The 27,593-nt window shown below is 52.3% G+C and overlaps 1 protein-coding gene across 1 annotated transcript; it reads right to left on the bottom strand.

Annotated features, from left to right (window-relative positions):
- Positions 1-21,102: 21,102 nt before the first annotated feature.
- Positions 21,103-27,327, bottom strand: En2 (engrailed homeobox 2). Its single transcript, XM_059256650.1, has 2 exons — positions 26,352-27,327; positions 21,103-23,144 (listed from the first exon to the last, which is right to left on the bottom strand). The coding sequence occupies exons 1-2, from the start codon at positions 27,010-27,012 to the stop codon at positions 22,828-22,830; spliced, it is 978 nt and encodes a 325-aa protein (XP_059112633.1). The 5' UTR covers positions 27,013-27,327; the 3' UTR covers positions 21,103-22,827.
- Between the last annotated feature and the right edge of the window lie 266 nt (positions 27,328-27,593).

The raw sequence follows: 27,593 nt of genomic DNA, 5'->3' as shown, positions 1-27,593 counted from the left end.
GCTGTGCCCCACTGGACTGTCCCTCCCAGGCCAGCGCTCCCCTCTCTCCTCCAGGTGCCTTTATCACAGTTCTTGGCTGTCTGTGGGCAGGTAGGTACCTGGCAATGGTGGGTTTTCTGAGATTCTAGACCTCACTCATCTATGTGGATTGTACCAACTGCCCTTCACGCTCTGACGTCTCCTGTGTTCCTGCCTCAGCTCTGACATCATGTCCACCCGCCTCTGTCCCCATATCACCGCTTTCCATCTTTTAGTGGGGCTCGTACCCAGTCCTCGGAGCCCCTTCTGTGAGCTCTGTAGCCCCCCCCTCTTGCTGCTTGCTCCTCATTGCCCCAGAGTCTTGCTTCCCCTCTTCCCCAGGCTTTGATGGAGTGTCTCCAGTCCCCACGCTCCTTTTGTTTCTCTACACTGTTTGCTCACTTAAAGCAATCTCTGTCTTTCACCTTAGCCATTCTGGCCTCTGCACAGAGTCCACAGCCTTGTTTCCTGTGAGTGCCAGATGCCTGAAAACAGCCATGGCAACCGCAGGCATGGGGGGTGGGGTGGGGGGGACTCCGTGTCTGTAGCTCAGCCTCTGCCTCAGCTTCCCCTCCTTGGGTAAGGGGCTCACAGGAGACAAAGGAAGATTATTTCAGAGTCCCCAGGTACTCAGCCCCTAGGGACTGTAAGGCTGGGCATGCCCAAGGGGCAACCAGGAGTTTGAGATACATGGAGCAACACCTCCTTGCCGTTAGTGACCCTTGGAGCTGAGAATGGACGGGACATGGGTGCCAGATGCCAATGTCTGAATGAAGAACAGTTTGCTTGATCCCAGGCAAATGGGAGCGTGCTGGCCTCTGCTCACTGGCGTAACTTGTCCTTTAGACAGCCTCCCAGACCTTCCCCAGCACGGATGTCCTTTAGACAGCCTCCCAGACCTTCCCCAGCACGGATGTCCTTTAGACAGCCTCCCAGACCTTCCCCAGCACGGATGTCCTAGCCTTTCCCTACCCTGGAACTGCTGTCCTGAGCCCCACTGTCACCACCAAGCTTGCAGGCAGGGGTGGGGGGTGGGGGGTGGGGGGTGGGGGGTAGGGGGGTTGAGTCCAGCCCGGACTCCTGTGAGAGCGGATGCAACTACTTCCAGAGATGGCCTCCCTTTCTCTTCAGGCAGTGGCATTCCCTCTGTTTAAAGTCACACACAACACAGAAGACGCAGCCATGCATGCAGGCAAGCCTAGCAGCCATTCAGCACTGGCTCTTCCCAGGGTCCTGCACGGCATCTGGGAGCTGGCGCTGCTTGCTCCTTCTTGAGGACTTCTTAGCCATGGGTACTGATCATGGCAGCTTGGCAAGGGGTGGGAAAGGAACCCTGGGCTTTTAGCTCCTCATGCCCACAGATTCTGCCCCACGCCGGCCCTCGGTGTCCCAACCAGCCAGTACGGTGGCTGGGAAGAGCCTGCTCACACGGAGCTCTGAACACCAGTGACACAGTACAAAACGCCGTCCTTGTTCATTGCCAGGGTGCCCAGTGCCCCATGCTGCTCCCTGAGCAAATGAGAAGGGATGCCTAGACATGACCTCTCCCCTCAACTGAGACAACAGCCAAAGAGCCCTACTCTGTCTCATGTTTCTGAATTCAGACCCCATGCTTAGTGCCAGCCTTCCCTCCCAGTACCCTGCTGTGGCCGCCTCTTTCCCGCCCTTCTGCCATCTGTGGCTATGGTCCCCAGAAGCAGGCCGCGGGTCCTAACCCCACACAGTCCATGACTCCGGATGTCACCCAAACAAGCCATTCTCCATCCCTGCTTCTATATGTCATCTTAGGTCATCTAGTATTCCACTAGACTAAATGGCTCTCCTGAAGCCCAGAGGCGCCCCCTCCTCACCTTACAGCCACTTCTATAGATGCAGACCCTCGTCCACCCATGGTTCCCAGGGATTTCTCAGGAGCTTGCCAAGAGAGAGGAGGGTCCCCAAGCTCTGCCATGATGATGATGCAAAATCAGTCCCCGGCAAGAAGATCCTAAGCAGGAATGTACACATTTAGAAGCTCAGAAGTTCCAGTCAGTTGCTCCACCCCTTGCATACTTTGCATAAGTACTAGAATCCCTTCTCAGGAATTCTGCCCTGAAATTCCTCTTAGGACTGGGGCCTGCTTCTGCACTAGCACACTGGTAGAACAGGGGGGAAGCAAAGTCCACTCCAAGGGGCTGAGCACTCACCACAAAGGCACCACACGGTTGGTGTTATGGTGCCATGGGACTCCTTACCCAAACCAAGGAGCTGACCTGAGACTTTGGGGCTCTTAGCACAGATGATGGCAGGATCCTTCTCAGGTCTGGCTGGCCTGGATCTGGAGGAAGAGGAGGAGCCCAACACCTCTCTGTGAGTGACTGAGAACCAGAGATGGGCCAGAGCCAGTGGATGTGGGATGGGTTGGGGGGCCAGGACAGTTCCAAAGGGTGTGGCCTTCACTGTCCAGGCAGCCGCTCACTCCGACCTCATTAGGGAGGGTACAGACACCTGTTTGGGGCTTGCAGGAGGAGCAGGGGGAGGAAGGAGAGAAACAAGGCCACTGAAAATGAAGGATCAAACCCATGGGAAGACCTCAGTGGGGACGGGACCTAAGTGTGGATCTGGGGAGGTGCTCCTCAGGCCTCCGGGATACGATCCACAGGACCCAGGACAGGACCCAAAGCAGCTGGATCGCATGGCAGGAAGCCTAGATGTGTAAGCACTTGTTGACGGTGTGGGGATTTTGTCCAGGTGGGCAGGAGCCTTAGTGGTACCTGTCAGAGCCACAGACCATCCACCACTCCCCAGAGCAGCACGTGCCTGGACCAGAAGATTGGTTTTCAGGAGAAAGGATGGCAGTTCACCTTGATGACCAGCATCCCTTGCTCAAGACCAACTCCTACGCAAAACTGCCCTTGGCAGTGGGACTTCCAGGAACAGACCTCTCAGCAGGGAGTTGCAACCTAGCTGGTCAGCACAGGTGAATATGTGTAATGGGGCCTGACCCCTCACTGACCTCTACTGTGTGAAGCACCAGATTGTGAACCCCTGGGAAGCAAACTGGGGCTCAATTTGAGGTGAGTCCTCCACCCTGAGTGTCAGAGTGAGGACCAAAGTCCTGGCAGTGTGTCCAGAGACTTGGGTGCAAGTGGAGATGGCAGATGATGTCCTCTTAGCCCACGTCAGGTAAGGCTGCAGGAGAGTCTTCTGGGAAAAGGGAGGTAGACCCTGCACAGCGGCAGCTCTGGGGCTCTGCTCAGGGCTCCCGTGAGGGCAGAGGTGGCAGGAGACTGAGTGGGGATTGTCTGAAGCTTTTTATGACAATACCTTACTCTGAGGGCTAGGGACAAGGTTCAATCAGTGAAGGGTGTGCTGTGTGACAAGAGCTGAGTCCAGATTCCCAGCATCTGTGCAAAAAGCGGGCTCGACTCCGTAATCCCAGTGCTGGGAAAGCAGAGACAAATGGATCCCTAGGCAGCTGGTGTGGCCAAACTGGGGAGGCTCAGGCTCAGTAAGAGGTTCAGTCTCAAAAAGCAAGGTGGAGCGTCACGTCCGTCTCTGGCCTCCACGTGTACACACACACACACACACACACACACACACACACACACAGAGAGAGAGAGAGAGAGAGAGAGACAGAGAGCAGTCCTCTAGTCTCCCCAAATAGACACTCCTGCACATATGAGGAAGCTGAGGCATGAGTGGAGGTATGGGGTGCCCTGTCCTCGGCCACATGTTAGTAGCTGCCACCTGGGTTCTGCTGGACCTGGACTCCAGCCCATCTGCACTGCTCAGTGAAGCTAGTTGGACACAAAGGACAGCCAGCATAGCTGCACTCACAGAGGACCCTCGGGTGGCCAGTCAGAAGCACAAGGCAGAAAGGCGAGTGGCAGGCTGGGGTGGAGAGTGCAGAGTTGCAGTCTGGGTGGCAGTAACAGTCACACAGAGGAATGTGGATGAGCTTTGATAGTGCTAAGATGCACTCTTAAAAATGGCTATAATGGTGAAGTTGGTGTTATGTGGATTTTGACATGATGAGAAGCATATAGGTCCGCAGTGGGAGAAGACAGTGATATCCCATGTAGATGGGGACTTGCCTCATCACTCACTCTGGCTGGCTCCTAGTGTGAATGGGCTACGTCAGTGAATAAGAATTAAGAGGGGCGTAGACCAGGGAGATGGTTTCTCCCTCTTCCTACTGTAGCCACAGGCCCCTGGGGATTTGGGTTTGTGAAGAAGGCCTGCAAATCTATGTTCTCAATGAACTGATTCTGTGTTGGTCTTACAGAGTGTGGCTCAGTTGGATATGTCTGCCCTGGTGCCTTCTCTCTGGTCTTAGTAGCAGGACTTCAGAGTGGGGCTGCTTGGTCAAACAGAGCAATGGATGGCTAGATCACCCAGCAGGTCAGCAGACACAGTGTTCCACATTGCACTGTAGGAGCCTGGAGGTTCTGGGCTTGTCCTCTTCCTGTGTCCAGTTGCGGTGGCTCTGGTGGAGAGGGCTGGTATATGGATGGCTGTGAGGCCCTGTAGATGAACAGGAGTCACTCTGTCCAACACTGAAGTGGAGAACACTGGTGTCACTGGAATGCTTCTCACTGTACCAGTCACATTGCAGATGCCCGGCAGCCTCATGGCCAGCTGCAACCATGCTGGCACATGGAAGGTGCCACTGCATGTCTCCACAGAGAAATCAGGTTTTCTGATGATGCCCAGCTGCACAAGACTATAAGCCTGACTCACGAGAGGTCAGGACATGTCTGGACTAAGTCATGGTTTCCTGGCTGATTCCTGACACATGCTGGCTTTGTAGAGATGTATTCATGAGTGTGCCTATGTTGACTAGGCCTCTGTGACCCACAAATACAAAGCCAGTGAGAAGCCCCAAGGCTCTCAGAGCTTGTCTCGATCTTCTTGTGTTTTCTTGAACAGCAGTGAACACAAGGTCACACAGCCACAGGTCACAGTCATTGTCACCTGGAATGGAGGGATTCACTGACAGGACCCACAAGACAACCTGTAGGAGGGGAAGTAGAAGACCCAGGTAAAAGAGCACAGAAGGGGTGGGGTGGGGTGGAGGGGTCTTTGGATACAGCTGGCTTCTGATCTGGTCCAGGCAGGGGTCCCAGCCTCACTTGGAGGCAGATCTCTGAAGCAGGTAAGCAAGCAGGAGCCCCAGGGATCCAGACCTGGGGGTAGCTACTCCTTCCACGGCTTGATATAAAAAGCTCTCGCTTTGGTTTGGATGTGAGGTGCAGGTTCATGGAGTAGGTGGCTTGTTTTCCAGCTAGTGACGCTATTGTGGGCAGTTCTGGGACCTCTCAAAGGTGGGGCCTGAATAGAAGAAGTAGGGTGGCTTAGGGAGGGTCTGTGGGTGGAGGGATGTCCCCTACCACAATCTGCTTCTTGTCTGCCATGAAGTAATAAGTAGCCTTCTGGCACCATGAGCTATGAGACCCACGCCTTATCAGAACCAGTGGAGCCAGGACTGTGACCTGCGAGACCATGAGCCGAAATAAATACTTCCTTTAACTTGTTTTTCTCACGTATTTGCTATAGCAATGCAAAATGAGGTCTGCGAGATGGCTCCGTGGGTAAAGTGCATGTTGTACTAGCACAAAGACCCGAGTTCAATCCCCAGAACCCACAGAACCCGAGATGGGCATGTGGCAAGTCCCTCTGGGGAGATGGAGACATCCCTTGGGCTCATTAGCTAGCCAAACTAGCCCTCTTGGTGAGTTTGGGGCCAGTGAAAAAATCTTGTCTTTAAAAAAAGGAATGTGTCTGAACAAGGTCATCTGAGGCTGTCTTCTGACCTACAACACACACACACACACACACACACACACACACACTGCTGACATGAATCCTCCTCCTGTTTTACATATGGGAAAACAGGCACAGATAGGAACGTTCCTGGAGTCGCACATCTATTCTTCCGATTCTGACCCTAGTGCCCCTCTCAGCCTCACAATGAGCAAGTGGGGGAGCCATGAAGGGTGGTAAACAGATGTGTGCATTGCCTCTCAGAGATTCAGCATCTCACTGGGGAGTGAGCATCTCCCTCCTCCCCCACACCTAGCCCTTCCCACAGTAGCTTTGGCTTGGTGATGGTGGTCTGATATATAAACACACCTCCTGGGAATTCACAGCAACAGCCAAGAAATTAGTTTTGTAAAGGTCACTAAGCACCTTTGCTAAGTGACAATAACTTGTCCTTGAACCTCAGTGGTGGGCACACCAGGAACAGAGCCAGCATCTGTCCAGGGGAATTTTGTAAATAGATAGGGACTCTGATCTCTTCCAGGCTGCATTCTGTGCTGGAGGCCCATGTGAGCTTTTTTGAGCAATCATAATTTGGGGGACAGGAGAGTCTGGGGGGCCTAGGTATGGGTAAGAACTGGAGGGGCTTCTGGAGAGGGAGAGCCAGCCTATAGGCAGGCTTAGGCTTAGTGTTTGGAAGCATACTGCTTGCAAGGGGGAGCCAGCCTCAAGAATAGTTACTGACCCACTGGCTTCCTAAAGCCAAGGCAAGTCCCAGGCATGGTCACAGAGGGTAGAGTGCTGGTTAGATGAATTTCACAGACCAGCAAGGTTTCATTTAAGCTGAGCCCAAACACCGGTGCTGGCCATGAGGCAAAGAGGCTTCACTCCTTCCAGAATGGAACTGGGGCTCCAGGGATGGCACATAACAGCAAAGGAGACCCTGACAGTATGGTAGTCATTGTCAACCACCTGGGCCATGTCAGGCACAGCCACCAGCTTCATTGTGTGGCCTTTTTCTGAAATCTGCATGAAGTGGCTCTGTCCCCAGCCACTGAGAGGCTCCTGGTGGGTTTCCAGTCTGAACACCACCCAACTCATTGCATAATTGGCCACCAGCTCAGAGACGGAGTACTGAGGGTGCCCAATCTGGCTTCCTGGTTCTCCATGGACCTCACTCCTTAGCCTGAGTGCAGCCCACAGCACCCTAGGACAGGGTCCTTAAGAGCCATCTGAGTCATCATCTGAGCCCCTTTTATCTGCCTCTCTCAACCTGCCTTCTAGCCCTCTGCTCTGGGGAGGGCTTTCTGTGTCCCAGCAGCTGTTTCAGAAGTCCCCAGAAGCCTCTACAAGGTGAGGTTTCCCAAAGCTTCCTGCTCACAGGAAAGACATCACCTATGCTCGAGGCCAGGGCTAGGTCCTTGTGTGAACGGTCAGCTCATCCATGACCATGTCCCAGAGAGCAGCAACAAGGCTTGGCTGGCTGGCAATCTGTCCTGCCTCAGCTACTCCCTCTTGCCCAGACCTTGGATAACAGTATCCAAATAGCTCCTCAGATGTAGCTGGCCTTTTCTAGCAAATCTGAAGCCTAGTGTAGCCTAGATGATGTGAGTGTCTGGGTGAATTCACATTGCAGATCACCCTCTTCTACTAGGTGGGAGGTGACACACTGGGGCACCATGCTCCAAGTAGCACATTGTGGGTGACGTGTTCCATGCAGATCTGTGGGATGATGTATTTAGATAACTGATGATGTATCTACTCCTGACCCTCAGGGAGACGCTGCAGCTGTATGTGAGCTCTAGAGGCTGAATGTCCTGGGAAGGATTTCTGGGTGCCACAGTCATGTTGGGCCTCACCATGCATACTCACTGGCATCACAGGAGGGCTGTCCACAGTGCGTGTTGATGGGCTGGGCTGGCGGAAGGGAGAGAGAACATCTCATGTTCTTGGTTCCACCCAGGGATGTCATCACTAGATTAAAAAAAAGCTGCACCGAGGGAGGACAGGAGTCACCTCCCTGTCAGGTCTATTCCTAGGAGAGGGCCAGTTTGTGGTAAGACTCACAGAATGAAGCGCATCTGTACAAAGCCTTTTGACCTAGACATCTGGGGAGCTGCTGTTAGTCTCCTTCACTGGGGAAGATGTCAGACATAGAAGTCCTCACTGGAGGAGAAAAATCCATACACTGAAGAAAAAAGAGAAGCATGATGCTGAGGGACCCAGAACAGGATAAGGTGAGGAGTCAATGCCCCAGCATGAGTGGCTCCTTGTGTGACAGGAACAGTCATAAAAGTGGCAAGGAGACCGCACCGGTCTGGAATTCAAAACAAACAAACAAACAAACAAACAAACATGGAAACCCATAGCTTCAGTGTGGGTGACACATGTAAGACACAGCTCCTTCCTGTCTTGAAGTGACCCAGAAGAATCACCTCCTGGCCCTTCCTGGACACAGCTCTGGGTCCTGATGCTGGCATTTCGGATCTTTCTGACCTGCTCAGCAGTGCAGTGCTGAGGCCCCAGCCTTAAGCCCCTCTCACCTACAGAATAGCCTGAGAGAATCCTTTGCCTACAGCTGAGAAGGAATGCAGAAACTGCCAGGGCCTTCTCCTGACTGTGTCCACCATCAGGAGACAAAACTTAAGGAGAAATCGGAATATTCAAAATATCAAGCATCAAACTCACATGGGGTGATCGTGTCTCGTTACTTTTAGTATTTCGCTTTTTTTTTTTTGGTCAGTTTCCTACTTCTATGAAGTCACTGTTATCACATTGGCTCACAGTACCTTTACTCTTCTCCCTCCGACCCCCACTCCCTCCTTCCTCCCATCCAGCCTCCCTCCTACATTCATGTCTTTCTTGTACATGTTCAGGTCTCACACATGCAGCCACAGCTGTAGTGTGTTTGTGGCAGCAACAGCCACGTCATGTGATCGTTTCAAACCCTCCAAATCCCAGAAGCACCAAAAGACGAGTTTTAAAGGAGGGCTTGCTGCACCCCAATGCCCCCGGGGCTGAGCATGAGGAAAGGTGGCTGCCACAGCTGCAGGTGGAGAACTAGGTGACCCGTCTGCAGACAGGAGCGTCACAGTCGCCGTCCTGGTTCTGGGCCCCCCAAGCACCCTCTCTAGCCTACACTTGTCACCAAAACACACATACAAAAATGTGTTGCTTAGTTTCTTGTCAACTTGTCACAGGACACTGGGACAAGGGAATGTCAGCTGAGGAATTGTCTCCATCATATTGCCTGAAGGAAAGTCTGCAGGGGTGTTTGCTTGATTAAGCAGTTGATGTGGTGGGCCCAGCCCGCTGTGGGAGGTGCCACTCCTGGGCAGGTGGTCCTGGATGCATACGAAAGCAAGATGGGCAAACCGTGAGGAGCAAGCCCGTAAGCAGCATTCCTCCCTGGCTTCTGCTTCAGTTTCTGCCTCCAGGTTCCTGGCCTGACTTCCCTCTATGACGGACTGTGATCAGACATGTAAGCCAAATTCCCCTTTCCTCCCCAAGCTGCCTTTGGTCATGGTCTCTATCCCAGCAACAGAAAGCAAACTAGAAGAGAGATGAGGGCCAGGACGTCAGCTCACAGGACCCTGGCCAGAGCAAGGCCACAGTCAAGAGGGAAAGCTGTTGCCTCACTAAACATCTCATGGGGAGGCAAGGAGGGTGGGGTACCTCCTCCAGAGCTGGGGCACAGCTCCATGCTAACTGTGTGCTCCAGACTTGGTCCCTGTGTTTCTAGAAGTCCTTCCCTGGGGAGACAACCAACCAAAACAGGATTCCCTCAAGCTCTCCCTGGGGAACCAAGACAGTTAATGGTATTACGGAGTGGGTGAGGGGTTGCTAACAGGAGTGTGGATGGACAGAGTACCAGCATGGAAGATGGCTTCCTCAGGGCTGTGCAGTGGAGTCCCCCTTCTGTTATAGGAGTCCCCCCCCCCATACACTCTAGCACCCCCTGATACCCAGACTCTGAGGCAAGTGCAGTTAGGGCAGAATGGTACACATGGCAAAAAGGAGCAGCAGGAAGATCAGGTGAGGGTCCTCGGAGCCTTCCCACACCTCCTCTGTGAGAACATTGACAGTGAACAAGCAAGACCCTGACGGGCTCTTGAAAGTGAGCACAGCTGCTCTGACAAAGACAGTGGCCTCTTTGCTCACAGGACAGTAGTGCTCTAAGCACTCAGTGCTGTAAAGAGCATATGGGAGTGCACGTGTGTGTGTGGAGGGGTGTGTGTGTGTGTGTGTGTATGCATATATATCCACACACATATAGCACTTCAGTACTATAAAGAACGTATGCACATATATGTGTAGATAGATATGTACATACACATAACTAGACATGGTGGCACACCCCTGTAATTGCAGCACTCAGGAGGCTGAGACAGGAAAATCATAAGTTCAAAGTCAGCCAGGGCAACATAGTGAGACAATGTGAGGAAGAAGGAAGAAGGTGGGCGTGGTGGCACATAGCTTTCATCCCAGCACTCAGGAGGCAGAGGCAGGAGGATCTCCTAGTTTGAGGCCAACCTGGTCTACATAGCAAGTTCCAGGTCAGCCAGGGCTACATAATGAAATTTATCTCAAAAAGGGGAGGTAGGAATAAGAGGAGGAAACACACACACACACACACACACACACACACACACACACACACACACCCTATTATAAATATTTACATATACTCCTGTAAAAATAACTCTGTTAATAATAAACTATTGGCATTTATATCTTTTTTTAAGCTTTTTGTTTGTTTGTTTTGTTGTTGTTGTTGTTTTATTGAGACAGGGTTTTTCTGTGTATCTCCCTGGCTGTCCTGGAACTCGTTCTGCAGACCAGGCTGGCCTCGAACTCACAGAGATCCACCTGCCTCTGCCTCCTGAGTGCTGGGATTGAAGGAGTGAGCCACCATGACCTGTTTAAGCTTTATTTTTAAAAATTACACGTGCGTGGGCATGTGTGTGTCTATGTGTGTGTTTGTGTTTGTGACTGAGTATGTGCACATAAGTGCAGGTGCCCACAGAGGCCAGAGGGGATATAGAGCTAGAGCTGGCATTATAGGTGGTCGTGAACACCTTGGTGTGGGTGCTGGGAACCCAACCCAGGTTCTCTGCAAGAGTAGCCAACGCTCTTAACCACTGGGCTGTCTCTCCAGCCCCAGTCACAACCTTTGTTTTTTATTTGATTTGGCTTTGTCTTCAATAAGAAGGCCCTGGGCCTCACTTCTCTCCAGTGCAGAGCGTGTGTCTTCTCTGCCTTCTCTTCTGAGCATCCTTCTCTGGCATCGTGAATAGTTTTGTACAACTTGGAGAAAGTCTCCTCATCTGGGTAGTCACAGCTGGGACAAACCTTGGCAAATGGGCTGCACTTTCGTGCAAAGCAGAGGAGCACATTGCTTCCTTGGGGTGGACACAGCCTTGTATAGGACATAGCTTGGCAAACCTAACACGGGCTAGATTTTAACTAGCCACCTGGACAAGCACGCAGGAACAGTACTACATTGCCTTGGCTCTCAACTTTTTTATTATCCCTAGAAGATGAAAAAAAATGATGCTAAATGGGGGCTGGAGAGATGGCTCAGCAGTTAAGAGCACTGGTTGTTCTTCAAGAGGATCCAGGACAGTGTCTCCTGCAGGACACATGTATGCAGTGCAGCTGGGCCCAAGCATGTTACTGGTGACATAAAAATTCCCACTTCACCCTAGACAGAGTCTAAGAGTAATATCACACAGCAGACAGCTGCACATTGGCTCATCAAACAAGTCCCCTCCTCCCAGCTCAGCCACCCTCCTGGGAGGTGATAGGAAGGATGGACAGTGGGAAGGGAACAATCTTCAGGAGGTGGTTGGTCCTGGATGCCCTGGGCTGAATATTGTCCCCCACATTCATGAACCTGAAAATATGACTTTATTTGGAAGGGAGGTTAGTGAATGATGTGATTAAACTAAGGGGAGTTGTCATACTAAATTAGAACAGACAAAAAAAAAATCCAAAATGACTGGTTTCCTAAGAAGATGTCCTTCTATGAAGGAGACCCACTAGGTACAGGGCCATGTGGTCACAGAGTCACACATAGCCTAGAGCTGTGAGTCTCATGGCCAGGGACACAGAGGACTGCCAGCAACAGCAGAGGACAGGAAGAGAGGCTGACCTCCACCTCCAGACCTAGGGTGTGAATTCTTAGTGTTTAAGTTCCTTAGCCTGTAGCACTGTTATGGGGTCCCAGTGAATGAAAACCCTAGCACATGGTGGCAACTCAATACATTTTAAGTATGACTATTTAGGACAGAAGGAGGGCTGGGCTGTAGCTCAGTGATACAGCGCTTAATGATTATGTGTGACGCTCTGGGTTTCAACCCCAGCACTGCAAGCAAACAGCAAATCAATCAGAAGGATGTAAAATGTGTCTGGAAACCCTGGCTTGGGGAGCAGACACAGGAAGGAAGCTTTGGAGTGTCTTTAAAGGTAACAGGATGCTTGGGGGGTCGAGAGGACAGACAGGACCAGGACTGTGGGCTTCTCTTCCAGATCTCTGCTTGCTGATTGCTTCGCTTCCTTCAGTTTCCCTCCCCAAGCACTTGGAACTCTGCCATTGAGTGCTGTGTTTAGGTCATTCTGTGCCTGTGTGCTTTGTACACACCTGGGATGGGTGGGGGAGGAGACACCTCACCCTGCAGCGTGACAGCCCCTTTGCACCAGGTCCTGGAGACTGAGTACCTCTGCTTTGCCTGCCCCCACTACACAACTGGGGGCCCAGGCAGCTGTGGGATGTAGGGAGGAGAGGCTCCCAGCCGGGGAAGCCAGGTTTCTGCCTGAGGCGGATGGAATTCTAACACACCCTGGAGCAGAGAGACAGAAATTGCCTTTTAGACGGCTGCCATCAGCAATATTCAGCAGGCAGGTTCTGCAGGGCAGTTTAACCTTCTGTGACCTCACAGCTCCGCTGCGCAGGGCGCCAGCACACTGCTCTCTCACACACACTCTGGCTCACAGGCAGCTGTTCAGATACATTTGTGACTGTGTACAGTATTCTACCCATGGCTGTATTTCAAAGGGAGCATTATAGGTGATTTTTTTTCTCTCTTGTGTGTGACTGAGAGTTCTCACACACACACACACACACACACACACACACACACACACACAGACCTTCACACTCACCATCACTGGGAGGTTAAACCTAAGAGCTTTGTGCTAATCAGGCCACACCAAATATACAGTTGGAGCTCAGCAAATAATTAATAGTAATGAAAATTGACGTTGTAAAAATTAAAGTGAGAGGGGCTGAGAGGAGGAACTGGTCTGGTTGTCAAACCACAAGCCCAAAGGGAAACGAACGGCTTAGGAGGATCTTTTAATTAATTTCAGAGTTTCCCTGTGTCTCTCCCACCAAATGAGCTGAGCTGTCAGGACCCTCTGCCCAAAGACTATGGAGAGGTGATCCCATTTAAAGACCAGGCCCGTCCAGGGCCTCCAGAATCCCTGCCCACGGCCAGGGAAGCTTGAAGTGGGGGTAACACAGTCCAAAGAGGGGTTCATTTTGTAAATGTACTTTCATTGCTGATGAATAAAACCAAGAGGTCCACCTTATTCATAGCTAAAATAAAAATGGGTCTCCACTGCCTAACCAAGTTCAGCCACTGCACTGCGGCATTAACTTGTATTCTAACAAGATTAAAATATATTTGTCCTGGGGATTAGCATACTTAAGTCTCCTTTTGCCTTTTTAGTGGTGGCAGGGCACTTTGATCTGCCTTGCGTGGCCAGAACGGCTTGGGCCCAGCTATCCGACTGCCAAGTGTGAAATCGGCCTGATGTCATCCCCATTCTCCATCTTTTACATCTTTCACCAGTTTAATTATATTTCCGCCACAAAGCTCCAGCGCCTCATTGCATATTCAAGTTTGACCAGGAAGCATTTCTTTAAAAAGTACGAATGAAAATATCCCTGTTGGGGGAAGGGAGGGTTTGGGGATGGGGTGGGGAGCTGCAAATCTTCATGGAGTGAAAGCAGTGAATGGTTCGAGCTTTGGCTCTGTGGCTGTTCTTACCTGCGTGGAAGGGTGTGTGGTGACTTCCGCCAACCCCGGGAGGTGGGTGCTATGTCCGTTCTGGAACCATGCATAAGGGCCTTGGGTATATGGTGCACGAGCTCTTGGGCCTATGGCTCCTTATGTTGGCTTTGCTTCTTTCCTCAACAAACTATTTCCATTTCCATGTGACATTCCTGTCTCAGCATAAGAGGAGTCTCTCTCCACACACATGTTGAGCCTCCCCCCAGTTACCCCTCAGTTAGGAAGTACAGTCGGCTAAGGAAAATTCCTTGAGTCTAATAGATTTTTGATCACTTTAAAAGAAAAAAATCTGAACATTACAACTAAGTCAGGATCTCTCTCTCTCTCTCTCTCTCTCTCTCTCTCTCTCTCTCTCTGTCTGTCTGTCTCTCTGTCTCTCTCTCTCTCTCTGGGGAGCTGCCCAGAATAGGAACAAAGGTGGGCAGCTTAGCACTGGGATCAGGGTAGTGCTGGACTTTCCTTCAGCTAACATAAATCTCCCAGGGAATGTTTTCCAGTGTCTCTCACTCACAAACGACCACATTGACCATATTGTGGCAATCTACCACATATCCTTCAGGACTGCTTAGAAAAGCTCTCCAGTCATCAGAAGAAGCCCCAAATCACCCCAGAGTGACACCTGATACAGTCACCTTCCTCCAAGGCCACCAGAAGCCTCTTCCAGTATGGCTGGAGGATGGTAACACAGGGTAGGAAGGAGGACGAAGGAATATCTCAGGTAGAGTGCCTATCATGCCTGGCCTTAGAGTTTGTGCCAACTACTCTCTGCAAGAAATGGAAATGGACCACTTCCGGGGTGCTTGGGCATTGACCTTCAGTCCATGCTCATCCTCTACTGATATCCCATCGGAGAGCTTCAAAGGCCGGGCATTCCCCCAGGACTCACCAGCCCCTTGGGCATCACTTGTTCATCCAAGCTGCCAAGAACAGACATGGAGATGGCGTTAGCGCTGGGGAGAAGCAAGGGCAGTGCTGGGCAGTATTCTGCTCAGACGAGCCTCTTCTGTGAGTCCCCAGGGAGTGATTTCCACTTTCTCTTACTCACAAGTGACAACTGCTAACTGTTAGCCAAGGCACAGCCCAAGAGGTCTTTTGACAGGTGCAGGCTTATGGTTGTTTTCTTTTGAACAGTCACTCCTGTTAAAATTGGAAGTTAACAACACGTTGCTTCTTAAACGGAATGATATAATTATAAAATTATCTCCACATAATTAACTCAGGATTATTCTTCATTCTAGTTAGCATGTAATCAAAGCCTGTTATGCTTTTAGCTATAGGAACACCAATTAATTGAAAAGGGTTAGTTAGAGCTTTCGCTTTTGAATAGCTCATCCTATCATAAAGATGCCCATTCATTCTTGTGGGAAGAGCCACACGGTGGAGTGGCTTGATGCAAGGGGTGTGCACAGACTACCACCCACAAACAAGGGTTGGAGGTGACCTTCAATCATGCAGCTTGGTTTGGGGCCTGGGGATGGGAGAGTCCCCTTTATGTGCTTGGGGCGAGGTTGGCCTCATTAGCAACCTCCTCACCCCAAGCAACCTCTGCTGGAAGCAGAAAGTAACATGTGGACCAGACAACAAGGTGTGTGAACAGTTGCATGCCTACTATAGAAACCCAGGCTGAACGCCTCATCTATTCCAAGTCAAGACCAATGTGTGTGTGTGTTGGGGACGTGTGTGCTGAAATGGAGGTCAGCTGTGCTAAGTGGTTGGAGATTCTTAGTATGCTAGGGAAAGCCCTTGGTTCAATCACCAACACAGAACAACAAAATGAACCCCTCCAGTGGGAGTTGGAGTGTAGTTCAAGAGGCACAGCTCACCTAGCATTCATGAAGCCTTGGGGTTCATCCCCAACACCAGACAACCTGTATGTGGTGGATGGGTCTGAATTCTAGCACTGGGAAACAGAGGCAAGAGGATCAAATGTTCAAGGTCATCATCAACTATATAGGGAGTGTGAGGACAGCCCCGGATACCTGAGACTCTGACTCAAAAATAAATAAATCACACCCTAGACTGGAGATGGGTGTCTATGCTTGCACTCTACAAACACGAAGAAAACAAATAGCAATTTCATGAAGCACGGGGAAGCAGTATTTCTGGAAAGTGCTAGAAAGTCCTACCACATTTCCTTACTTTCTGTCATCACCCCACTTTCTAGGACTAGGTAGATTTTTTCTTTCCTTTTTTCTTCTCTCCTTTTCTTCCTCCTCCCTTTCCCTCTCCTGTTCCTCTCCCTCTCCCTGTATGGGAGAGTTTTGTTGAGTAGATCAGATTGCCCTCAAACATGCCTCTCCTAGCTACTGTATCTTCTATCCTCTCTCTACTTTTGCCTAGACAACAGATGTCGTGCTGGTTAGCAGAAGCAACCAAAATGTGGGTGCCTGAAGCACGGAGGCCCCTGCGCTGGGAGGGCGCAGCTGGGAGCAAAAACTAGGGACTCGCCAGCCCAGCCAGGAGGGTAAGCCGGTAAGCCTCCCGCTTGCGGAGCCTATTCAGCACCAGGCCTTTGTGCTCATTAGCTCACAAAAAGCCCTTGCAGGAAACTCATTAGGTAGATGTTCTTTCTGTTTGAAAAAGAATGACTCCACTCCCAGGGAGTCTATAACACACTAGCTCAGAATGTAAATAGCAGAGCTGGGATTTGAACACAGGGCTCTGCTGTCAAAGCTTGGGGCTAGGGGTGTAGCTCAGTGGCAGAGCACATACATAGCACACACATACAGAGAGAGAGAGAGAGAGAGAGAGAGAGAGAGAGAGAGAGAGAGAGAGATATTGATGCTTGTTCCCTGACTTCAAAAAAGCAGCAGCAAAGTCAAAATAAAACAAACAAAACTCTGGCGCTTTCCATAGAACCACCTGTCTTAAATCACTGGGGACTTGAGAGAAGTATTTGTGTGAAAAACACAGAACCAAGTAGTCCCCAGGCCACTTGGACAAAACTGTAAGCCTCTGGTCAGGCTGAAACACAGCTCAACATTATGTTTTCTCTGTAGGCTCCAGTCTTCCCCTAAGCGAACAGATGCCAGCATGTAAGCATCTCCACCATTTCACTTGGGTGACTGGAGGGTCCCAGTTCTCACCTGGAGGTTTCAGCCCTGGAAGCTACCAGGAGACTGTGGTATGAGGGAATGCCTTACCCTTGGACCTTCCAGATGCTCAGACTGCACAGATGGAAGGTAAGGAGAGGGTGAGAAAGGAAAGTGGGGAGTTAGAGGCAAGGACTGGTTCCCTTTAGCTTTTTTTTTTTTTTTTTTTTTTTTTATGAGTTCTGGAGATGGGCAGTGGTGACAATTTCACAGCATTGTGGGTATTTACGAGTGTGTTTAATATTACCACCTAAGTATACACGGAAAATTGGTTAAGATGGTGAATGTTGATGTTTTACTGCAATAAAAAAAAAATCGGGGGAGCCCATAGTAACAGTGGGGTGGTTGGCAGGAGCAGAATTTTGCAAAGAGCAGGTAATTGTGCTCTTTCTCTTGATGCCTAAATATAATGGAACTCCAGCTTCCTTAATTCGATGTATTGCTGATGCTGAGAGTGGAGAGCAAAGCTCCCCAGAACCATGAGACAAGTTTTGGTCTAGAGGAGAAGGCCAGAAGCAAAACCCTGGGCACCGAGGGATGTCCTAGCGACCCGCGGGGAAGCGGGCAGTCGCAACAGGAGGGGCAGACGCTCCTTGTGCTGCAGCTGGGGCCTTTGACTATCCATCCAAGGAGAGAAAAGAGAAAAGGAAGTTAGTGGAGGGGGTAGAGGTTGGGGAAAGGAGGAGGGCAAGCCACGATGACAGAGCCTGACAGCCCCCATCCAGACAAAGGACTTGGCGGGAGGCGAGAACCCCAACGCGCCAGCTGAAAGGAGCGAAGTCAGCCCCTTCCGCAGGCAGCGCGCTGGGACCACGCGGCCAAGTTTCACGTCTGGACAGATGAGTCAAACAGCAAGCAGTGGCCAGGCCTGTTTTTCCTTCCCCCAGACGGTCCTGCCATCAGTGACCGAACAGGGCCACCTTTTCTAGCTCCTACAGAGGATCCGAGGCTCGGTGGGACCCTGCCCTTCCTGGCTGAGCTGCCCATCTAACCCCTCCCTAAAGAACAAGTGGCGCGGGGCACGGCTCCTCATTCCTCTGTGTCTTGGGGGTGGGGACCGGGGGAAAGGGTTCTCTGGGACGCCTTCCAGGCTGAGGGGGTAAAAAGGCAGCCAGGAGGCAGATCCCTCTCCATCACTCTTTGTTTCTGCTCCAGGCGCTGCGCGGGACTCAGCCCTGGAGGGGGCGGGACCCGAAGTTCTGTTTTCCCAGAAAGCCTCCCTGGTGTTCCGCCGGGAACACAGATGGTCCCTAGGGCCAGTAGAAATCCTGCCCAGCTCCAGGAGTAGCTTAGGCCTTGCTTTGGACTAGGCCTGAACCTTACCTCGTACTCACAACTAAGCAGTCTTTCCAGGGGAACCCTGCCTTCAGGGAAGCGCCCCTAAATTCATCTGAGGGGACTGGGCCTCAGCTGAAGAGCTGGAAGTCTTACTGGCGGCCAGGACGAGGCCATACCAACACTAACAATAGTAACACCACCCTCGATTTTCTTGCAGGCAAGAGCAAAGCGCAGGCCCACCACGCTTGATTAAATCATATAATTAGGAACGACTTTAATGAATATTATTACATTTCCGGCGATTTCAAGAATGCCCTTTTCTTTTCCATGGGCAGGCAGCATAAGCATAATGAGGTATTTGAGGTTATTAATAAAAAACAGGCATGGTCTACTCAGGGTTCCAGTCGTGCAACTGTGAGGCGTTATGGGCTTTGCTTGCAAATGCGCGCACCAGCGCTCCCCGCCGCGCCCGGCGCTGCCTTAGAGTCCGAGGAACCTAACGCTGCACCCCTCTGTGGCTCCCTGACTCCCCTACTTCTAGGCCCAGATACAGCTAGCCCTCCGCCGGGATGGAACCAAGACGCAAAGAAGGGGTTTCCAGCCCTGAGGCCCCGCGTAGGGAGCTCAGGGGTGGGGGTAGATCAGTCTCGGGAGGGCGATTTCTGCCTCGCTGGCGCAATCCATGCCTTCAGGGGTGGTGCCATGGCCCTGTGTCTGCGTCAGTCCTTATTAACCTCTCAGTGTGAGGCGGCTCCTCCTGGCAGGCTGCAGTTTTCGGTGGAGCCGGGACTCTCCTGGGGCTCTAAGGGAAGGGCCTAGGCAAAAGGAGACCACAGAGGTCGGATATTAAACCAGCAGGGGACAGAATGACTTTTCGCAGAGGACTGCCAAAAACTCTACCTTCCAGCCTGAGCTCAAGGCAGACAGGAACTGGGGTACTCAAGGCAGGCATGGGGCTTGGGTATTTGTGGTGTGCACCAGTTCCACCAGTGTTAGGCAGCCAGAGTCCCCCTACATTTGTCCTGTCCACTCAAGAAAAAAAAAATCACAGCATTGGAACTCTGTGAGATCAAGTTGGGGTCACCGAGGAGTTTCCTTCCTCCCCCTCCTTAAAAGGAAGCTGGAGCCAAGTCCACACTGGACAGACTTTGGGCAGAGTGGACCCCCAGGTTCTGACAACAGTGCAGGCCACCAGAACTAGGTCAGCAAGAGCATCTCATAGGAGTGTCCGGCTGGGCTTTTTCAGTCAACACCATTGTTGGGGGCCAACTCGTGGGGCCAGCAGGCCACAGTTCTCTCTGGGTTGAATTGCGGGGCTCTCCCCTCGTTTCAGTGGGTTGTGGAGAACTGTAGAAGGAGCTGGCGTGGGTGAGGCTGGGACACACCAAGGCCGGGGGCAGGAGAGTGATTGAGATCCAAAAGGCAAGGATTTCTTCACCAACGAACTTTCCTCTCCTACTTGGGATTCCCATCTCCTGCAGGGTGACTTTCTAGCCAGAACCGAGTGGCCCTGGCTCCCTGATGCTCCGGTGTCTTCATTGGGTGTCCATTTCCAAAGCACACAGCTCTGCAGAGGCCCGGTCAGAATCTGAGGATCTGCAGTACCTAGGAAGGTGCCTTATACTCCGGGCTGGTGGGAACTGTTTTTTTCTTTTGTTGTTGTTGTTTTGGTTATTTATTTATTTATTTATTTTTGTTTTGTTTTGTTTGTTTTGTTTTTGGCTTCCTCCAGGTGAGAGATCAAGCTGGCACAGCTCAGGCTCAGCATGACTCGCCATCTCCGGTAACTTGCATTTGAAGAAAAAGAAGAGAGTAACACCGGCCAAAGCAAGCAGTAACCCAAGGATCTGAAGCCCTTCCAGTTCAGTCCGCTATCACAGACAAAACAAAGTTAAAAAAAAAAAAATCCAAAAAACCTGGCATTATTGGCAGGCTGGCGTCTGCTTGGCTGCCTGTGGGACCTGGGAGCTCATTACTTCAGGACGCTGTACACCCCAACAGTGTTACGATTTGAAAGTAGATGGATGTTGCTGTGTTTTTACTAAAATGGAGGGAGGCCAACAGATTAATGTAAATTGTGCCAGTGTTTTGAAGCTAAACTCTCAGAGGTGTGTAGAAAATGGGGACCCTGGCTTGTTCGCTTTGGTGCCCCCAAAGTGGGCCCAACCCTATTCCTTGAGGGTCCCTTGAGTGGCAGGAGCTGTGGTCCAGCATCTGCCTGGGAATCCCTGATGGCCCAGTGGCCAGTGTCTTACTCAAACTGCCTAGAAGGTCGCCCTTGGCAACAAACAATCCTTGACACTGAGTTTCTCTTCCTGGGAAAACAAAACAAAACAAAACATCTTTCTTTCAAGCCAAGAAAGTTTGGAAATACAGCAGTTTGGCTTCGTGAACCGCACAACACCCTGCCTCAGAGCCAGCCACTCCAGAGCACCCCCCCCCCCTTCCCCTGAATCAAGCAGGAGATGTCCTTTGCTTTGGGGGTTGGAGGTGGGGAAACAGAAGTAGCATTTATCTCCAGGACAAGTTCTTCCACCCAGCCAGCAGTGAGCGCCTGCATGCAGCATGCATCCAGCATGCTTCCAGTGGGGAGGGGTGGGGAAACATGTTAGTTAGATTTTCCATACTGGAGAAACTCCAGTGAGTGGAAGAAGCATGCTTTGACTCATTCCTCCGGGAGACTAATGGGGGCAGAAATTATTTCCTCTGTTCTGTATTTACATGCTAGATATTCCAAGTTCAGTATTTAAAAGAAACAATCTCCTCTTGTTTCAAGATTAGGTGCAGCACCTGGATATTGGGGAGACCGCCTCAGAGTGGTTCCTGAGCTCAGACAGAAGCATGGAAAAAGTCCACCTTCCACTGCCAACATTTTATAATAAAGAGTCGTTTCTTTTTATTTAATGTAACTTTCAAGAATTTGAACACACAAAAATGCACGGGTGGGAATGTTCACAATTTTGATAACCACAGTTGTAAGTAGGGAACATTCATCCATTTCTCATAAGATTATAAATATTTGATACTGTAAAATGCACATCTTATAAACTTAAAAAAGGACAGATTTGCTTCCTGCTAAAAGGCATGTCGTTTCACCGATTCCCAAGCAGCAAATGGTTGTTCACAGACTTTTAAATTACAACTTTTGTTTTTATAGCTTCCTTTTCAGAAGGTTGGCACTAATATGTACAAAGTGAAAGTATTGGCGCAGTGAAATAAAGAGGTTTAAGGCAAAGAGAGAAATCCACCGTCGGTCCTCAGCAGGCAGCTTGACTCCCAGCTCAGCCGAGAACACCCCTGGGCCGCTGTGCTGGCCCAAGGTGGGCATTTGGACACCTTTTCCCATACACTAAACAGAAGACAGTGTGGAGTTATATATAATGTGTTTGATTATATATATATGTACTTGGTGAGGGATATATTGAATATATTTAATTTACACAGTACCACACCTTCAAAAAATAAAATGTATATTTTCTTTAAAAAACAAAACAAAACAAGACAAAAAGTGATAAGAAATGATTATTTACACACTTCCTCTAGATTCAGGAGGGTTCCGAGTTCCTTTGAGAGTCAAGGTAGCCGCAAGCTCCAGAACCCCAGCTTCACACAGGCCTAGGGTATGCGTGCACATGCATACACGAGTATGTACACATACATGTATTCACCACTCAAAAATAAGTGAGAAAGAAAAAGGGAGGAAAAAGAAAAAGGAAAGGAAGACATACCAACTCGCTCTGCCAGGCCCTGAAGCTGATCTCCGTAGGGCTTTTGGGTCAGGGCTAGCTGTCCCCGCAGCAGCGACGCCTTCAAGCCTTCAGGTCACAGTTCCCCTTCTTCCTAGACCCCAAGCGCTACCCACAGTGTTCAAGGTGGAAGAGTTGGCGCTGGCAGGTCGCTACGGGGCTGTGGCAGGACAGGGATCAGCGACACAGAAGCAGACATACGGTGGTGGCCAGCGCGGGCCTCTGAGGTGGTTGGGAGGAGAGGCAGTAAGAGGCAGCATGGAGAGGTGCCTGGAGAGCCGTGGGCCTGCGTGGGCTTCCTCGGACCTCAGCCAAAAAACTGCGTCCTCTCTCCCCACGGAAGCCCAGAGCTCTCCATCACCAGGCTTGCACTTCCTACAGCGCTCCCAAGCCAGCACAAAGCAAGCGGCAGAGCCCACAGACCACATAGGAGCTATTTATTCGGTTCACAGTCCTGTGAAATGCAGCAATAAAAATCTTTGGACTTTAGCAAGTTGTTTTAATTTTTTTTCTTTCGAAAAAAAAAAAAAGTGTCCGATGTCCCATAATGGAGCTTAAGGGATTAAAAAAGAAAAAGAAAAAGCTGAAACCCTAAACAGCCCCCTTTGCAGAAAGAATAATAATAACAACATAAAATTAGCATAACCTCTTAAACACAAAAAAACTCAAAAAATATTTTATAGTCAGATATTTTGGATTTTACATCACTTGTAAATTATATGTACATAGATTATTGTAGAACCATAGCTAATACACGGGATTTTCACAGATAATGCTGGTATAATCTTTGTACACTGGCCCTTTGTTCACGGTTTTTAAATTATTGCATTGTTTCTTCGCGCGGCCCTAGACCGCCCGCCCTGCTTGCTCGCCCTACTCGCTGTCCGACTTGCCCTCCTTGGCTGTGGTGGAGTGGTTGTACAGGCCCTGTGCCATGAGGTGCACTGCCAGAGTGTTCTTGTTGCCCGTGGCTTTCTTGATCTTGGCCCGCTTGTTCTGGAACCAGATCTTGATCTGAGACTCGTTGAGGCTGAGCTCCTGCGCCAGGCTCTGGCGCCGCTGCTCTGTCAGGTACCTGTTGGTCTGAAACTCCGCCTTGAGTCTCTGCAGCTGCTCCGCAGTGAAGGCTGTGCGCGGCCGCTTGTCCTCTTTGTTGGGGTTCTTCTTCTTTGGTTTTCGGGACCTGGGACCTGTAGGAGAGAGGACAGAGATCACTGGTTGCTGGAGCCTACCTGCTTACCGCAGCCCCCGCACCCCCACCCCGCATCCCCTGCACCCAAGCTTGAGAGGTTCCAGAGACTCCAGAGGGAAATGACTCGCCCAAGGCCGCACAAGGCTGAACAGTGTGGGTTGCGAGTGTGTGTGACGGTGTGTGTGACGGTGTGTGTGTGTGTGTGTGTGTGTGTGTGGTAAACCACTGTCCGGAAGGAAAGTGGGGTGGGGGGTGGGCGGGAGTGGAAATGAAATGGATTGGCAGATTTAGCTAAAAGGCCTATAGCAAACTAGGGGATCCTAATAAAAAGATAACTGAAGAAGGAATGCCCAACTAAAAACTTTCTGGCCTTGTTTGTTAGTGTTTGGTTTTCTCTCCTCTCTTTCCAAGACTGTCCCAGCAGGGAGGATGCGGTAAGATTGCAGAAGAGGGTAGGCTAGTCAGTCGGGGTGGGAGGGATCCTGTCCCCTTCCCTACATAACCTCCAACAGGGCGCCAAAGGCAGTAGGGTTCACAAAGAGAGTTCAGGGCTGAGCTATCACCGGAGCCCCCCTCTTGTGTGGCCTGATGAGCCCAAGTTCATTGTTTCCTTGAAGGACTCTAATGAAGCACCACATCCTTTCCGAGCCTCTGGCATCTCCCCCTTCAGTCCTTCCGCCTAGGAGAGGGGCCTGGTTCCCGCCCAGGGGCTGACCATGGAGGCTTGCCCCTCTCGCCGCCCACCCCAGGCCCGAGGCTGCTTCAGCAGAAACAGGCCGCTCCACTGACCTTGAGGAAGAACATATAGTGACCCTTTCTACAGCTTCCTCACGAAGGGTTCCACTACTGGTCCCACCCCTGTTCCCTGTGGAGTGGCCGGGTTTGAGGCCAGTGTGGTGGGTGGTAAGGTCCCAGGACCTAGGCATCCCAGGGAAAGGCTGAAGTGTTAAGAGTGTTGGGATAGAGGGTTCTCTTTGTCGGGGTCAGAAAGTTCACAGGGTGCAGGAAAGGCCAGCAGGCCACCGGCTAGAAGCAGAGACCTTCTTTCTGGTTCTTCCTCTATGCAAGGAGCATGAATCAACTTTCGAGGCGCTTTGCCGTCCCTTCACGGAGGCCCCTTCCGCTGGAAGCGGAAGAGGTTGGAAAGGGCCGGACCCTCCCCCTTCAGGGCCAGGGACTCAATGTTCTGCCCTGCGCTGCGGGGGTGGCAGGGGTGGCGAAGGGAACCGACTGCGTAGTACGTCCACCCGCTGTCCAGAGTGGTGCCCACGCAGGCGCCAGGGGCAGCTGGCAGAGGCAGGGCCGGTGAGGACTCCCTCACCACCAGCCGAGTGGGATCTGGGTGCTCTCATCTGAGGGCAAACCCAAAAGGGTCTGTGAGCACCAGAGGAGATCCAGGGCGGTGCAGATCCAAGTCCTGGTGTCTGGGGTGTATCCATGGTCACACACACCAGCCACGCTACACACAGTCACCTTCGCATCCATGCGGAGGGCAAGGGAGCAGGGCTCGGCGCCCTTGGACCTGGCTTTTACCTGGTCAGTGAGGCTTCTAGGGCCATGGGCGGACCCTGGGACCCTCAAAGATACTAGGACAGGAGGCTCAGCATGGAAGAGGCCTGGCCTACTCAGCCCTGACCTCCTACTTCTGGAGCGGATCTCAGACTCTCCTCGTTCCCTCCCCGGGAAGAACCAGATCTCTGTGTTCCAAGCCTCCTCCACCCTGAGGTTCCTGTTCTATAACTCACACTCCAGTCTCCGATAATTCTTATTTCAGAGAAAGAACGTCTCCTTAAGACCGTACTTTCGATTCCTCTTCCTGTGAATTCTCTTTTAAAAGGCAAACTCTTAAGGGACTCAGGGAAACAAAGTCAAACCTCAGCAAGTACCTTCTGCCCCTCCTTTCTTTCTTAAACGCCCAGGAAAGAAAAATTACTTACAGGGAAGGGGTTTCGTTAAGCCTAGGAAAACTGCGAGATGAGCCACGCGGGCCATGCTACAGGATCCGCGGGCCGCCAGGGCTTGGCGCGGCCCGGACTCGCGCGCTGTCGCCGCACAAAGCCGACCGCGACTCAAGGCCAGTCGGCTTTGTGAGCCTATATGTTAATTAAATATTAACAAAGGAGGGAGGCGAGAACAATGGAGCAAATTTCAGGTCTAGCAGCAAAAATTTGGATTTCATCAGAAACACACAGAATGCTGCAAGAAGGCAGTCGAGAGCGACCCAGTCTTGCTAGGTACATAGGTAAAGGACACCCGTAAAACAACTGGGGAGGGGGGGAGGTTAGCGGGGCCTCTCTCAGCTCCCGGACAAATGCAACCCATTGCTAATGGCGCGTCTAATCGCAGACCCGCATCTAATGTAGCTGGTGGTTTCTATGAGGTCTTAAAAATTGTAAATGAATGAAGAAAATATGTCCCAAACCTCCTCTCCCCCCTACCCCTGGAAGCTACCTCTTTCTCACTCTAGGCAGCATCATAAAACCCTTGAAGCTTTCCTTTCTACTAGGGGGATGGAGGCCCTGGGATGGCTGCACCTTCTCCAAGCTGCCTACTGGCAGGATGCTGTGATGCTACTACGTGGTTCGCCAAATAAAGTGACAAAGGAGAAACGCGTCTCAGTCTTCACCACTTCCCAGCAGCCCTTCCTCTGCTCCTCCGCAGTGGTCACCCTAGGCCAAGAGTGGAGAAGAAGAGCACCCAGCCTGGGAATTACAGGCTCTGCGAGGGACTCTGGACCTGAGGGTGGCAGAGAGTTTCCGGGTTCCAGACTTTGCGGGGTGGGCGTGGGACCGACTCAGTGCTCACTTCCTGAGGACCTTCCAGCTACCCCCATTCCCACTAAAGAACTGCTGTGGGGCAGGGCATTAAGGGCATCGAGAAGATGTCCACAAAAAGGGAAAGGGAAAGGGAGAGAGAGAGAGAGAGAGAGAGAGAGAGAGAGAGAGAGAGAGAGAGAGAGAGAGAGAGAGAGAGAGAGAGATTGTTTTTACTGTCCTAAGTCTGTATCCCTGGAACCAGTTCTGCTTCCAACTGCCTGGCCGCTGCTCTGTCCAGCATTGGCGAGACAGGGCCGCTGTCGGTGAGGAGTGAGCGCCTTTGTGTGTGTGTGTTCAGGAGAAAATGTGATTCTTTCCCTCTGTGTAAGTTCTCCGGGAAGAGCCCTCCCCAGTCTCACGGGCTGGGACACCCGGTCCCACGGGCTCACCTGAAGAAGGCCGGTCAGAGTAGCGCGTGCAGTAGACCCAAGCCGGCCAGAGCATGGGCTGCGCGCCCAGGGTGGCACTGGCTTGAGAGCTGTCCGAGTCGGAGCTCACCGACAGGTCACCGCCGCCTAAGCCTCGGGCCTTGAGCGCCCCATCCAAGGAACCCCCTGGGTCGCCGGGTTTTTTAGCACCGCCGTGCAGCGAAAGTGTCTTGGAGCCGCCTTCTCCGTCTGCCGCAGAGTCGCCGCCACCGGCGGAGAGCGGCCCTCCGGCGCTGGGTGCGCACGCTGGGTTCGGCCGGGATTCCCTGGCGCCGGACCCCAGGAGCTGTTCGGCTCCGCCTGCGCCGCCGCCACCCTCCGTACCGCCAGCGCCGCCTTCGCCGCCTCTCGCTCCGCCCGCACCGGCACAGCACGTCCCCGTGTCCTTTCGGCGGCCGAACTCAGGCCGCAGAATGTTATCGATGAAAAAGTTGGTGATGCGGTGCGGATGCTGGTGGTTGCCTGGCGCCTGCAGGACCGCGGGTAGCATCAGAGCCCGCCGGCGGCCGGTGTCCGAATCGCCAGGGCTGCTACCGCCACCGGAGCCGCCGCCAGGGCTGGATTCCGGCTGCCTCTGCGCCTCCGCCGCTGCCTCGCTGGGCTTGGAATCATTCTCCTCCATGCTTCACAGAAAATCCCAAACCACCTTTCCACCGGCCCTCCTCCAAAAGCAACCTCCGGCCGGCCCGCGCGCGGCACACACCGACACCCGCGAGCCCCCACCCAGCGGAGTCCTCCAAAGCCGCGAGCGGTGGCCGCGGCCAGGGCTGGAGTCCTACAGGTCGCCGGGCGTGCTCCGAGCCGAGCCACGTTCGGATCCACGAAGCGCCTTAGCAAATAACCAGAGTCTCCCGCCTGGCCAGGACGCGGGGAGATTCAAAGGAGGTAGGTCCGGGTCTCGGCGACGCACCCGGCTTTAGACGGTCACCGCACTCCAGCGGGGACCTGGGACGTCTGCCCGGCTCCGCGCTCCTCTCGGTGGCCAGCAGCCTCGGGCTCCGGCGCCGCCGCCTCGGCCACCGCGGGCCAGAGCTGCACGCATGCAGGCAGCGCGCTCCCCGCGCTCAGCGCCGCCGGGGCCCGCTCGGGCCGCCACCGCTCGGCCGTCGCCGCCCGCCTGGCCCGGCCGGCCCTCGAGGCTGCGGGGCGCGAGCGCTCAGCGCGCCCGCCGCCGCCAACACGCACATGGAGGCCCGCGGGCCC

The sequence above is a fragment of the Peromyscus eremicus genome, chromosome 3 (assembly GCF_949786415.1).
Source record: "Peromyscus eremicus chromosome 3, PerEre_H2_v1, whole genome shotgun sequence".
NCBI lineage: Eukaryota > Metazoa > Chordata > Mammalia > Rodentia > Cricetidae > Peromyscus > Peromyscus eremicus.
The sequence above is the reverse complement of the archived record's forward strand: the minus strand, read 5'-3'. Positions and strand labels throughout refer to the sequence as shown.

What these genes read in the sequence shown, in the direction of transcription:
- En2 (XM_059256650.1), bottom strand. Translation starts at nt 27,012, where the DNA reads ATGGAGGAGAATGATTCCAAGCCCAGCGAGGCAGCGGCGGAGGCGCAG. An exon ending in CTCTGACCGGCCTTCTTCAG is followed by an intron (nt 23,145 to 26,351) that starts GTGAGCCCGTGG and finishes TCTCTCCTACAG; the next exon opens with GTCCCAGGTCCCGAAAACCA.